Source organism: Numida meleagris, chromosome 5 (genome assembly GCF_002078875.1).
Source record: "Numida meleagris isolate 19003 breed g44 Domestic line chromosome 5, NumMel1.0, whole genome shotgun sequence".
Lineage (NCBI taxonomy): Eukaryota > Metazoa > Chordata > Aves > Galliformes > Numididae > Numida > Numida meleagris.
The window spans coordinates 46,435,921-46,450,297 of NC_034413.1; the positions used below are offsets into that span (position 1 = coordinate 46,435,921).

At 40.7% G+C, this 14,377-nt stretch overlaps 1 protein-coding gene across 3 annotated transcripts; it reads left to right on the forward strand.

Moving 5' to 3' along the window:
* On the forward strand, positions 15 to 14,101 carry NDUFS1 (NADH:ubiquinone oxidoreductase core subunit S1). 3 transcript variants are annotated; one of them, XM_021400746.1, is made up of 19 exons: positions 15 to 406; positions 641 to 710; positions 914 to 1,005; positions 2,415 to 2,522; positions 3,632 to 3,708; positions 3,800 to 3,881; positions 3,991 to 4,121; positions 4,821 to 5,006; positions 5,485 to 5,619; positions 5,970 to 6,084; positions 7,033 to 7,178; positions 7,694 to 7,822; positions 8,797 to 8,926; positions 9,401 to 9,561; positions 11,157 to 11,311; positions 11,858 to 12,033; positions 12,365 to 12,499; positions 12,709 to 12,781; positions 13,077 to 13,440. In XM_021400746.1, exons 2-19 carry the CDS (start codon positions 647 to 649, stop codon positions 13,166 to 13,168), a joined length of 2,187 nt encoding a protein of 728 aa, XP_021256421.1. In that variant the 5' UTR covers positions 15 to 406; positions 641 to 646; the 3' UTR covers positions 13,169 to 13,440. The 3 variants fall into 3 exon arrangements, with proteins under 3 accessions (XP_021256421.1, XP_021256422.1, XP_021256423.1); XM_021400747.1 differs by having other exon boundaries at positions 15 to 365; XM_021400748.1 differs by lacking the exon at positions 15 to 406 and adding an exon at positions 516 to 540 and having other exon boundaries at positions 13,077 to 14,101.

Genomic DNA, 14,377 nt, shown 5'->3' on the forward strand with positions numbered 1-14,377 from the left:
TTAGAGTGAGATGTGCAGCGGTACGCGTGGAGCTCGGCAGGCCTGTCAGTGTCGGACTGGTGTTTTAAAGCACCCCGTCCCGTCCCGCCCTCCCCCCGCTTCGCTGCGCCAGCGGAAGTTGCCGGAGTCGGACGACGAACGCGGCAGCGGCAGAGGCGGAACTGGCCGAAGCGGCGCGTTTGACGGTGGCCGAGAGGGCTCTGCCGGAGGGCGGAAATCGCGGACGGGCGCAACCTAGCGGAACTCCCCGAAGAGCCCCGTTCCGAAGATTGCCGAGCGCGCGCTCCGGGCGGCTCGTTCCCGGAGATTGCCGAAGGAGCGGCGGAAAGGGCCGAGCCGGTCGTCATAGGGGCCGAGGCGGACGGGTAAGGCCGAGCCGTCTCCGCCAGTCGTCGTGTGCCCGCAGGTAACGGCGGCGGCGGCGGCTCCTCCTCGAGGTCGGGGCACCGGGCTGCAGCTGGGGTCCCGGCGCCTTCCTCCCGCCGCGCCCTCGACGGGCCGTGAGGCGGGCCGGGGCTGCCGGCGGGAGCCGCCTGCAAGGTGACCCCGGGCCGCGCGCCGCTGCCGTCACTCTGCCTGTTTAAAACCCGACCGAAAGCGTTCGAACCGATACATCTCAGCGCCGTTTCTCTCCCCGCAGAGCACCATGCTGCGCCTGCCTGCCCTCCGCAGGGCCCTGCCTGCGGCCGCGCCGGCCTTCGCGGTACGCGGTAAGTGGCGCCGGCCCGCGCCCCGCGCCAGCGCTCCCCACAGCGCCCGCGTCCCGCTGCGGGAGGGTGCTGGCGGTGGGAGGCGTGCGGAAGCGGAGTTACACCGGTGCTGTGCAGCTGCGAGGGGAGGGCCGCGGGGTCTGCCAGTTCGCGTCCAGCAGCCGGGGAAGGGTTTGCTACGAAAAGTTTTCCCTGTCTTTCAGGCCGCACGACCGCCACAGCAGCCAGCAACCAGATAGAGGTGTTTGTGGACGGCCAGCCCGTGCTGGTGGACCCCGGAACCACAGTGCTGCAGGTGCGGGCACTGGCACGGCAGGGTTTTCTTGGACCTCCATCTCACTTCTTCGCAGCGATTCGGTTCTCATTGCAGAAGCTCTCTTCATAAAATCAGGGATTGGTTGGGATTGGAAGGGACCACCCAGTTCCACCCCTGCTGTGGGCGGAGCTGCCACCCGCCACGTGAAGCTGCCCGGGGCCCCGTCCAGCCTGCCCTTGAACGCCTCCCGTTTCACGTTGAACCCAAACTGCAAAGCTGAAGTAATCCGTACAAGAACAGGCATAAATAAGTTCTAGTTCAAATTCTAGCTCTGAACTCTATCAGTATGGCAAATTCTATAAGCTACAAATTCTAGCTCTTGATTCTAGAAGCTGCGGCAGCTGTCTGCTTATTGGCTGAGCTGAGCATTCTCATCTGCTGATTTTGTACCTTAAAGTGGTGTCTCAGAGAAACAAGGGATCACTTTTGGTTATTAGTTCTTATGGTTCAGAATGCTGTTCCTGCGTTGTTGTTCTTTCTGCTGTGGGGAGTAGCAGACCCTGGGTCTCCCATCTTATGCTCATTTTTGTGGCTTTTCAGGCCAAAATTTCAAGTAGATCATTCTCCAGACTGCCATCTTTTCAAGCAGCCGTTCAGTGGGAGTATGGTATAATAAATAAGGACATAGCCTTTGTTTCAAGATAGAGCTCTCACTCTTTGGATAAAAAACACTAATTTATTAATTAATTGATGCTGACTTCTCAGTGGTGGCACATACACAAATAATTCTGTGGTGTTTCTCATGGCAGCTGAAGCTAGTGCTATAGTGTAGATCTCATGAGATGGGGGAAGATTTTAAGCAAGAAGGGCCTTAATCCATTCTCACGAAATCTATTGTCTAAGTCCTCCTGTTACCTCTTCAGGCATGGCATGGAAGAATGTTTCTTTGGGCTTGAGTTTCTGTTTACGTTGAAAATTGACAGTGCCCGGCGCCTTCATGCAGAGTACCTATTTTGTTGAATTATCTGACATTATAGTGGCCATTCTTATATATTTTTCATTTTTTGCTCTTTTATGCACTTTTCTGCAAATAGTGCCTTCTTTCTTTAAAACTTTGTTTTTGCTTCTGGTGTCCTATCTAATAAATTTCTCTGTCCTTTGAGGAAAGGAATGAGAGAAAGGTCAATTCTCATTTCCTCAGTCATTTTGTTGAAAAATAATTGTATTTATAGTTGATAACCTTATGTATTGCTGCTTGTTTACAGTTTTTAAAATTTATTCCTACAAAGGCTAAAAGTTTAGTCAACTTAAGTTGAAAGATTGAATGCACTGTATTTCCGAGCACTAAAACTGCTGTTCTTTGAAAAAAAAACCCAGCTATATGTTATGAGGTGTTACTGAAAGATGTGACTGAAATTTAATTTCCCTTTGTTCCTTATTCTGTGTAGGCCTGTGAGAAGGCTGGAATTCAGATACCACGGTTTTGTTACCATGACCGTCTCTCTGTTGCTGGAAACTGTAGGATGTGTCTTGTGGAAATAGAGAAAGCTCCAAAGGTACTATGTATGTTCCATAAGAAGTGCAGTTTTCTGCTGTGCTTAGGGCCTAGTTAATCTTGTAAATACTTGTTTTGCACAATCTTAAGCACACAAATTACTGTAATTCAGCTGCTTCAAGCAGGTTTTTCCCTTTTCCCGCTTTTAAGTTAATCTCTGTATTATGTATGCGTTAAGACCAAGATATGCTGGGCTGTAGTGATTGTCTACTTTTAAACCTATGGATCAGTCACTCTGTTTCTTAGGGATTATCTTGCTGCTGAAGATGAGCATTTGATAACTGTGTATTTTCAGATGTATTTTTATGTTACGTAATTCAAGCATCACCTGCAGATTTTCAGTTGAGAGCATGCAAGCAGTACACTTCAGTTACTGTTTGGATTCAGCCATAGAATTAGTGCTTGCAGGTTTGTTCTAACTAAGGGAAGACTGCAGTTACTGCTTTATATTTTAGTGCATTTTGTACCATTGAAGTCCACTGTAAAATAGTAATTAACTTTAGGACTGAATACTGTCTTCAGCAGTATTGTTCTAAGAAATCTAGTTAGATAGTTAAGGCATTCTTTTGGAGTTTACTTTTGGATTACACATTTAAATAAACATTTATGTACCCATATAAAACTCTCTAGCTCACCTCAGCTTGAATTCAGCAGTTAAAACTTTGCATCTCTGGCAGTGTTACATCGTTACGGACTGAAGTCATGATGATCTGTATCATGATGTGAGTGGAAGGCAGGAAGGATTCATTTTCTGAGCAGGAGTTTTTGTTAATCTTGCAGTCATCTTGTGAAAAGTTTTATTCCGAGACTCTTGGGAAATGTTGTATCCAAATAAGTGCCCAGTAAATAATGATGCATGCTTTGAACTTCAGTACTAGAGGTTTTCAAAATAATGTACCTCAATTATTTAACCTTCTTATATAGCAAGTTATTAGTAAGTATGACTTCTAGTGACTCTGTATTAGATTTTTTTTATTTTTTATTTCAGATACTTTTTTATTTCTGCAACGTGTTAAGTTAATAACAGGTGCCTATGTCAGAATTCGGGGGGGAGGCTGGGATTTATGCCCATACTGTTGTGCTCATGCTTGCTGTTTATGATGATTGCAGCCAGTAGCTGCTTGTGCCATGCCAGTTATGAAGGGCTGGAACATACTGACAAATTCTGAGAAGTCCAGGAAAGCAAGGTACCTTTCTTTTAGTCTCCTGTGGCTGATTACTTGTACTGTCTGCTGGACATAATGGAGTGGACATTAACTGTATTCCTGAAACCAACAGAGAGGGTGTAATGGAGTTCCTGCTGGCAAATCACCCACTGGACTGTCCAATCTGTGATCAGGGTGGAGAATGTGACCTACAGGTACAGCATGCAATTAAATGGTGTAAACGTGCATTAATTTTCTTGCCTTAGGTGAAATTGTGCTGTCCGGCAGCCCCCGATACATATATTTTTCTGTTGTTCATTCTAGGATCAATCAATGATGTTTGGCAGTGATAGGAGTAGATTTAGAGAGGGAAAACGCGCAGTTGAGGACAAGAACATTGGCCCACTAGTTAAAACGATCATGACTCGGTGTATACAGTGCACTCGGTGTATCAGGTAACGTCCTTTATTTTTCACGGGAGAGAGTACTTGAGCAGGAATATCTATATAAATTTGTTACTTGTCAAAGAAACATGAGGGGCAATCAATGTTTCTTTTTTTCTTTCTTTTCTAATTGTACTTAAGAACTCTTTCTGGTAGGGACTGATGGCTGTTTTCCCAGAGCTGCCAGACAGCTGTCATAGGAAGCAGAGAGAGATGGCCAAAACATGGGAGTAAAGTTGGCATCTCTAAGACAGAACTGGTGACCTCCTCAGCCATAGCTGCAAGATTTATTTATTCTATTCAGACAGCCTCTGGTAGCTATATTTATGCTGTTCCATAGTCCTGAGATTCAGTACCAGCTAACTTGAGCCTGATGGAAAAAAAATACAACATACCTGCCTACTTCCAGAAAGAAGTTCTTAGATACTGCTGATCTTAGACTTTGACTGTGAAATTCAGTGACCACTGAACCTCTGTGGTGTTTTGATTTAACGACACCTAATTTTTGTAGCCCCATCTAAATGAATTTCAGCAGATAGATACGTTGGGCAGTGCCATCATGTCCAGGACTATATCTAAGTAGTTGTTCTCTTTCTTCAGGTATGTGAGCTAAGGCTAATGTTCATCTTCAGAAAATAAGATGAGTTGAAAAATGTGCTGTGTTGCTGTTAAGCATCCAAATTTATTTTTCAATCTTTTTGTATCTACCAGATTTGCTAGTGAGGTCGCAGGTGTAGATGACTTGGGAACAACCGGAAGAGGAAATGACATGCAAGTTGGTACCTATGTTGAAAAAATGTTCATGTCAGAGTTATCAGGAAATATTATTGACATCTGCCCCGTTGGTGCACTTACCTCCAAGCCATATGCCTTTACTGCACGCCCATGGGAGACAAGGTATGTGTCTTAGCATACACTGAAGATGCACCTTTCTCTGTTTTTCTTATTGCACTTTATCTGACAGTACGCCTGCCTATGGATCCAAGGGTTTTTTTTTCCGATTTTTACTGTAGAATTTTTAGTAGACTAAACCTAATGTTCTGTTATTGACTGAGAAATCTTTCAAGAAAAGGAAAAAATGGTAGAGTTTCTGGATATAGTTAGTAAACTATACTTTTAATCTTTCAGATTATGTTCATAATCTTTGAGGTTGCGCTTATTAGAAAAGATGTCTATAAAGAAAAATTGAAATCAAGTAAACAAATTTAAATTAATTGTTGAGGATATGATTTAAAATATCTTTGAAACTAAGCTCTTAACTGTGAATCTAAAGCTTACACTGCAACACGTGATTTCTTTTTTTAATATTTATTATGCAGTTGCGTGCTCTTAGTCTATAGAAAATTGCAAATGGTTTGTTGATTCTCCTGAACAGGAAGGTAGAGTCCATTGATGTTCTTGATGCAGTTGGAAGCAACATTGTAGTAAGCACAAGGACTGGAGAAGTGATGAGAATTTTGCCAAGGCTGCATGAAGATATCAATGAGGAATGGATATCTGACAAAACAAGGTGTGTGGGAGGAATTTGCACATGTGCGTTAAAGGCACATTTTTTTTAAAACAGAAACCAGCACAGTAGCTCTGACTTCTGATTTTCGCTGTTACTATTGGAAAGATAGAATGAAGAGTAATTGGTACAACATACTTTTAATATGATAATCGAAGCTATTGGGTTTTGTGCCGTTTTTGTGGCATTTTCCTTTTTGTGTCAGATTTTTTTGCATGGTTTTGAGGAGGAGAACTTCTATTTTTTTTTCTAATCATTGCAAACTTTTTTTTTAAGTACAGTCTTAGAAAGTATCTGGTATACACAAATGTCTTTGTCTTTGCTCTTTACTAATATCAGTGGTGTTGGCTCAGGTTTGCATATGATGGTCTGAAGCGTCAGAGGCTTACACAGCCCATGATCAAAAATGAGAAAGGACTCTTCGTTTATGCTTCATGGGAGGATGTGTTAACTCGTGTTGCTGGTGTGGTAAGAGCAATTTTCAATATATGTAGCATGTAAAATTAATTTCTAAGGCTGGACATGTTAAAATGATTAATAGGAAAAGAGCTACATAGAAAAGGACATTTTTTTTCTAAGGTTAGTGGGGAGAATTTGACTTCTATTGTACTTCCACTTACATCTCTTATCTTTTGCATATCGTTCAGTATTTTGTGGATTAGATGACCCGAAGAACTTTGCCTTATCATGATTTCACATCCATGCAGGCAGTGCATAATTTGGGGCATTTAAATAGGAAACTAAACTACTCCTTCAGAAACCCAAGAGGAAATGCCTTTCATAAATTACTCCGATCTGTCTGAATCTTTAAATTTACTGGAATTGTGCTATCAACACTTTTGCCATCAGAGCCATTAATTCTGTATTACTTTTATCTGAATCGTGCTTGCCTCATTGCTTTCTGTGTGCAGTGATTGATTCTGGTGCTCAAATGAAGTGCTGCATGACTGCTCTGGATTTTGATTAAAATTTTATGTGGTTGAAGTAGAATTGAATAACTGTAATTGAACTTACCTCAAGGATGTTTCACCCTGTGGTACAGTAGCAGGATTTGTTATGAAAGTCATTGCTTCTCAGATAATGCCTCTGAATTGAGTTTACTACCAGAGCTTGTCTAATGGAAGTTTGTTTTCTGTCTGTGCTGTAGCTTCACTAAAATAAAAGCATTAACTAGTCTTCCGATAATAATTCAAGTGAAAGACCCCTGCATAGAGCTGTTCTTTGCTTCAGTTGTGAGTTCTGAGGGAGCTGGAATTGCTGCCTTGCAGAAGTCTCCTACCGCTGATTTTGTGTTCCTCCAGGCTAGCAGATTGCCTGGCTTTGGCTTGACGTGATGTAATACGCATTTACCTGAGTCCAAAGGGAATTTATTTCTGTGGCTTCTTTTGCTTACATTTATACTTTCTGTCCCTCCAGCTAAAGGCTGTCCAAGGTAAGGATGTAGCAGCAATTGTAGGAGGACTGGTGGATGCAGAAGCACTAATAGCTCTAAAAGACTTACTGAATAGAGTAAATTGCGATACGCTCTGCACAGAAGAGATCTTCCCTACTACTGGAGCTGGGTAAGAGTCAAGGCAGAGTTCGTAATTATTACATCAATAAACTTTCCAGCCTGTTAATTGTCTTGTGGTAAGATTCTGAAATGACCGAGGATAGTAATCGCTGATATGTTAGCAGGTTTCATTTGAGCTCACAACATTTGTTTATATAGAGTATTGATTGTGAGTGGAGGCAGAAGTCTCCCCTACAACAAGGTTTGTGTGCTTCACGTTTACTGACTCTGTTGCGGTTTGACAAGCTACTGAGAGTTAGTTTTGTATTCTGTTGTAAATTTGATAATTCAGTCATTCTATTCAGTTGTCTACATTGTAATTCTTCTCATGTTTTCTGTTTCTGACACTCAGAAAAGGCAGAAGCTGCCGATTCTATTTGGGTTAGTAATTCAGATTGAAAAATATCTTTTCCTGAGGTGAAAAAATATTTGGGACATCTAGAATCTTTTTCACATTTATTTCTTCACTCCTTCCCTGAATCCTCATTGCCTTGCCTTTTTCTTTTTTATATCACTTTATTATAGCACAGATTTACGCTCTAACTACCTGCTTAATACCAAGATTGCTGGAGTGGAGGAGGCAGATGTGCTGCTTCTGGTTGGCACCAATCCACGCTTTGAAGCGCCACTTTTTAATGCTAGAATTCGAAAGAGGTTTGTATCCCTTGGTGGTGAATGAGCATGCAAATGCATCTGGATTTGGCACAACTGGAGCTGCAGGCAGTAAGTTGAGGGCATTCATCCAGGTGGACCTGGTGGATTTAGTTCACCCTTTTAGTAAAGGGGACGTGTGTAGACCAAGGGTGTCTCTTCCTGTAGTGTATGGCTATGTTTTGTTCATTGTCACTTTGACATTTTACAGAGATTCATATGCGCATTTATTCCTTTCTTATGTAATGCAGACACCTCAGACTTTGTCTTAAAGATGTATGTTAAGGCATAATTCTTTAAAGAATAGTTTTCAGCATCAGTTTGCTCCTTTTTGTATTATTGTTATAACAAACCAAACTTTCTGATGTAGAAACAATAATTCAAATGTAGTGTTTTCTTTGACAAGCAGTGGGACCACTTCCCAACCTTCTGAACACTGCTAATTTAACAAGATGCATCAGCGGGGGATAACTGAAGTTTATAAAAGCCCTGTCCTACCTAACGTTTGGGGATTCAGAACTCTTTCCTTTTATGAACGATTCTAATTTCAATTCTAAAGTAACCAAGAATTAAGCAAAAGAGTAGTCTTAGTAATAGCTGTAAGTGTTGTTTTTTTTTTTTTTTTAATTTTGTTTTTGCCTAACACTGTAAAAGATGCCTTAAAGGTGCGGCACCTCATTTTGTGCATCCTTTTTTTCCATTAAATTGGCAAAAGTTTGAGGGAAGAAGAGAACTGAGACCTGAACTTCTCACATAAGGTGTGCTGCTGCATTACTCCCAGAATGTATATAGAGAAATTGCTCTAAAAACCATAAGCTTGCCTAAATGAGTAATGTTAAGCCACATTTTAATAAAACAGTGAAAGATGTTTAAACTGTTTAGAAAGAATTTGCATCCTATTTTGGGAAATTTTATCAGTGGGTTTGACTAAAATTTCGTATTTGTTTTGGTGTATAATATATTTGCTGCATTTTCAGCTGGCTTCACAATGACTTGCACGTGGCCCTCGTTGGCTCTGCTGTGAATTTGACCTACACGTATGATCATCTGGGAGAATCACCACAGATACTCCAGGACATTGCTTCTGGGAAACATGCATTCTGCAAGGTACATGCTAGTTGAGAGTCTAACTGTTAAATGTTCAGATACATTGAATAATGATCTGGACTCCTCACAGAGACAGATTTGATCAGAAGTACCATACTGTGTATAGGGTTATTAGCTTTTAATCAAATGCAGAGATGAGGTAGTGATTGGTGTGCACTAAGTGTGTGTGAACTGTTTAATATATTAAGGTAAAACTTTCCAGTGCAGGAAACTCTTGAAATATTTCTTGATGTGAAGCTGTTTCAGCCACTGCTGTTTCCACTGAAGAGTGTGGAGTATAGTTCTGTACTAACAGGGTAGCTTACTGTCATAGTCATTTCTCTTGGCTTTATCACTAAATGAAATGATGACCATTTCAGAACTGTAGTTTTGCATGGAAGACTTATGTAGAAATTAAGCTATCTATTACATTATCTGCGCCAAGAATAGTCTTCAGAGCCTTGGAATTCATGTCTTGATACTTAACTTGCACAGGTCCTCAGCCAGGCTAAAAAGCCAATGGTGGTGGTAGGAAGTGCAGCACTGCAGCGCAACGATGGAGCAGCTATCCATGCTGCAGTTTCCACCATTGCACAAAATGCCAGGACTAAGAGCGGTGTTGGTTCTGACTGGAAAGTTATGAATATCCTTCACAGGTTTGCTTTAAAGCTTTTCTTTGGAGATGTTTTCATTTCCTTAATGCTGGCCCTACACAGGTTACCTTAAAGTATGCGTACACGTTTCTTTGTGTATACGCAAACGCTGTATCAGGTTAGAACCTGCAGGGAATGTAACTAGCAGAAGCATAAATAAAAATGGGTTTCCTGACCTGGCAAACTTCTCAGGCTCTTCACAAGATTACGTTAGATTCTCTTATTCTGCTATTTTTAAATATGGAATTTAATGTGTAAATTTACAAGGTTCAATAACATACCCAAGTGCCCAGCAGAAGGCAGGGCAGACCGGTGCCACTTGTTAAATGATGGCTTCTTATCTTGATGAAGTAAAACAGAAAGGCAAATTTATCTGAATAGTATGGCCTCATATTCCTTTTACTGTGCAGGTTCTTAACTGAGTGGTGTGTGTACCTTAAAACTTTTCACCTTAGTGCCATTATTATTTCAATAGGCAAGCTTCTCTTGTGAAGGTCCTTCTCCACTCATTCTAAAACTTTGTCACACTGACAACTTCTGTAAAGGAAAAACAATTTCAGAAAATACAGTTGCTCTCAGATTCAGAGATTCAACAAAGTCCTTCTGTCTAAAGCTCCTTAGCAAGAGCAACGCATGGAGCTCTGAAGGAAACTGGAATGTAAAACCCTACTGTTGAAACTCAAACATCTAATATCAAAGTGCTGATGAACTAAAGGACAATGTTGCTACCTTTTTTACATGTGGTTTGCCAGCCTCCTGTACTATCATGACTTTCATGTTCTTTACACTGAAGGCAGAGAGATGGCACACCAAGAACAACTTAAATTAATGAAACCTATATTCCTGATTGTATCAGACAAACATAAGTAGCAAAGGCCTTAAAGGTGTAAGCCACATTTTGCATTGTGTCTGGGAGCCAAGGTCAAAACTTTTTGAGGAATATTAATAGGTTAAAAAAAAATCACTATTTCGCATGAAAGGAGAAATGTTTTTCAATTTACTTTTTACCTCAGTAACATTGAAAGATATGTACTCTACAGAGAGAATCTTCTAAATATATCCATGAACATGGCACCTGACTGTGTAGGATTATGGAAAAGTAAATGCTGCAAATTAAGAATGGCGATTTCATTTTAAGGATGTTTTGGGTGTGTATGAATAAGCGAATAGTGATGAAGTGGTGGTCGTAAGAATTAAGATGATTCAGTGTGGTTGTCTTTCATCTGCCATGCGAGTGCTCTAAATGAAAAGTCCTGCTAAGCAAAGGTCATGGCTGAAATGTGAACCATAGTGTTCCACATGACAAGTTAGCTCTCTGCCACTAGGCCGTGAACTTTACTGTCTGCCTTTATTCTGCTATCCCATCTTAAGTGAGATTTGTCATGACGAGTTAAATTGGCAGCAGTCTGTCAAAAGGCAGAACCAACCTAATATTCTGTCAACTATTTTATCAAAATTCTCAGCTCCCTTTATGCTTCAATTTTGTTCTGTTACTGTTAGAGACATAGCAGTCCAAAATATTTGGTCAAAAAAAAGTTAAGCGTGTTCTGATGAGAGACTTCTGAAATAACTTGCAGTCATAATGTTTGTTCCTGTAGGGTTGCAAGCCAGGTAGCTGCTTTGGATCTGGGTTTCAAACCAGGAGTGGAGGCAATTAGGAAAAATCCTCCAAAATTATTGTATCTCTTGGGAGCGGATTCTGGTTGTATAACACGTCAGGATTTGCCAAAGGATTGCTTTATCATCTATCAAGGTAATTAGTAGGTGTAAATGTAGAAGCGTTGTGATCTAAAAGCTGGAGAGAGAGCCTACACAGGGTCATATCTGACCCTTTGATAAATTATAGCCTTAATTTTCTGATGAGAAATGAATCTTCCATCATGCAAATGATAGATTGTCTACTTCTTAAGTAGAAATAAGAAATTATTGATGACTAATAGGGGAGTATAAACCAGTTTGACAATGTGGAGCTTAGCTTCAGACCTGGCAGAAAGAAGTAAGTTGGTTCCCAGCTGTTCTGTCATACCAAAACTTGGTCTTACCTTAATTCACTAAGCTGAATGGCTGTAGAGGCTGAATCACTATTTTATACTGCTTGCAGGCTCTTCATTTTCCCCAAAGTGATGAGCACGTAAGACCTCAGAGCAGTCAGCAAAATACGCTTTGTCTGATCAAGTGAACCTCAAGCTCTTTTTTTCTTTCTTCTGGGAACACAGAAATTCTGTATTACTTTACTAAAGCATTCCTCTTTATGTCTTATGCGGTTGTTTACAGTTTTCTTTTTTGTTCACTTATTCAGGACATCACGGGGATGTGGGAGCTCCCATGGCTGATGTTATTCTCCCAGGAGCAGCGTATACAGAGAAAGCAGCAACATACGTGAATACTGAAGGTAGGGCCCAGCAGACAAGAGTAGCAGTAACACCTCCTGGGATGGCAAGGGAAGACTGGAAAATCATTAGAGCTGTCTCTGAGGTACTTTTTCCCCACTATAAATTGCTCCTAGTAAAAGTATACCGAGTGGTTAAGTTCCTTCTCTATTGGAAAGTGTTTTCCTGATTTATTTTTAATTATTATTATTTTTTACTGCCATGTAGTTCTAACTGTAGGCATCAAAAGCTCAACAGAATACTATGACTGGTGTAACGGCTTCAGTTTGTATGTTAGAACTGACAATGTTTTCAGGAGCATAGAGTTTTCCTGATTTATTTATTTTTCTACTTTAAGTATGCTAATGGATTGGTAGTTAAAATACAGTGTATTGAACACGTGGATTTGATGGCATTTCTTTCTGTGAATCTCTTAGGTGGCTGGTTTGACCTTGCCTTACGAGAACCTTGCTGAAATACGGAAGCGTCTAGAAGAAGTATCTCCTAATCTGGTCCGGTATGATGACGTGGAGGAGGCTAACTACTTCAAACAGGCAAATGAATTATCAAAGGTAACCAAAACCAAAGCACTTAAGCATGGTTTAATGCTGTTATATAGATTAATGCTTTTTAAGAAAACGAGCCTTCTTCATACATAGTACTGTAAGCATAACTTGATCTACACTGAACAGTGAATGCAGATTTCACAACAGAAATGCTTTGGTACCGAGTTCCTATCATAAAGCTGCTTAATTTCATTTTTTTTCCTTTCTTGCCACAGTTAGTGAAGCAGCAGCTTCTTGCTGATCCTCTTGTTCCACCTCAGCTCACAATAAAAGACTTCTATATGACAGGTATGTAGAGGATGGCTTTTCCATTCTGAAACCAGCAATACATTTTACTTGGCTTTACAGTATGATTTTTATGACGTGTTTAAAGCTCTCCAGTAATATATGTTGAATTTGACTCCTTCAAACAAAATTTTCTCATGAAATCATTTGGAATTCCCACAAAGTATAGGGCATTTTTCTTTCTCATCTTTGTATGCAGTCCTGTACTACATATTTTTATAGTGGCTGTGTAAATCTGCATATGGTGAAAATTAATAGTTTACATACAAATGTGGTATTGTCTTTTTTTTTTCTGCAGATTCCATCAGTCGAGCATCCCAGACTATGGCCAAGTGTGTGAAAGCAGTTGTTGAAGGTGCTCATGCAGTGGAAGAGCCAGCCAGCTGCTAGTTACTGATCAAACCGCTACCAACTCCATCCAAGTATTTGTTGCAGTTAATAGCTGTGACCAATACCTTTTTTTTTTTTTTTTCAGAATCTATTTGCTAGGCAGCGGTATTTCTTTTTTCATCCACATTTTCATCAGTTCACATAGTCCCACAGTATAAAACTCTTGTGGCTGGAGAGAACATGCAGCATTCAGCTTGCTGTACCTAGAGGCTGCATACACGATGACTGTATACAAATAAATTATAATATTAAACAAGCCATTACACATGTAATTTATAAAGCTCACGCTTCTTGTATGAAAACAGCTCGGCCTCAATAGAAGTTTTGATTTGCCAAGAACAATTTTTTGTGGCCTAGACACTAGACTGCAACCTTCCAGAGCATCTAGCTATTGTAAACACTGATGAGGATGTGAACGCTCTATTTTTGTCATGCACTTTCAGAGCAAGTTGTCTCTCTTTTCAGTCAAACATACCTGGTTTGTGTCAGTGTACACCTGCTGCTCTAGATATTTGTCTGTGTTTCTCCATTTTGTTGGCAGTTGAGAAAACTACTCAAGGGAAGAATTATTATTTTTATGCTGTGAAAAGGAGCAAGCAATTTTCACACAGCTTTGAAATGTTAAACTTTTTAAAACTTAGCAAAAGATAAAAGGCCTTCAGCTGCACCAGTACAAGAAAAAATCTCACTGTAGTTCCTCTGTGCACTGATCTTTTTATAGCAAAGTGGAAGAGGAGACTGTGGGGTTTCATTTTAAAGCTTTGCGTGACTTCAGAACAGTGAGTCGCTGCTCAGCGTTACAGGATGTTGGATAATGCAAGTTTGGAAGAAGGCTAGCTACCCCAGCAATGAGGTGCTAGAGTAATAAGAGCTAGAGGAATCCTTCCAGGAATCATGCAGACCAAAATGCTGATATAAAGTCGTCACTTCCAACTTTTTTTTTTAAGTTTAATTTTTCATGAGGAAAACCTACTTTTTCTGGTGTAGAATAATACTGAGTTCACTTGAATGCTGCTATAGAATTCTCAACTTTCTAAAAGCTCTTTCTTCCATCTTTGACATTTTTCAATAATAAGCAAGTAGTATTTTAAAAGTTGCTTTCCTCCTGCCAAGGAAGAAGTCTCTTCCTGGTTTCCTCAGTACAGCCTAGTCTGCCTTACCCTACCTAACCAAACCTTAAGTACTGGATTTTGTTCAACCCAGCCTGCC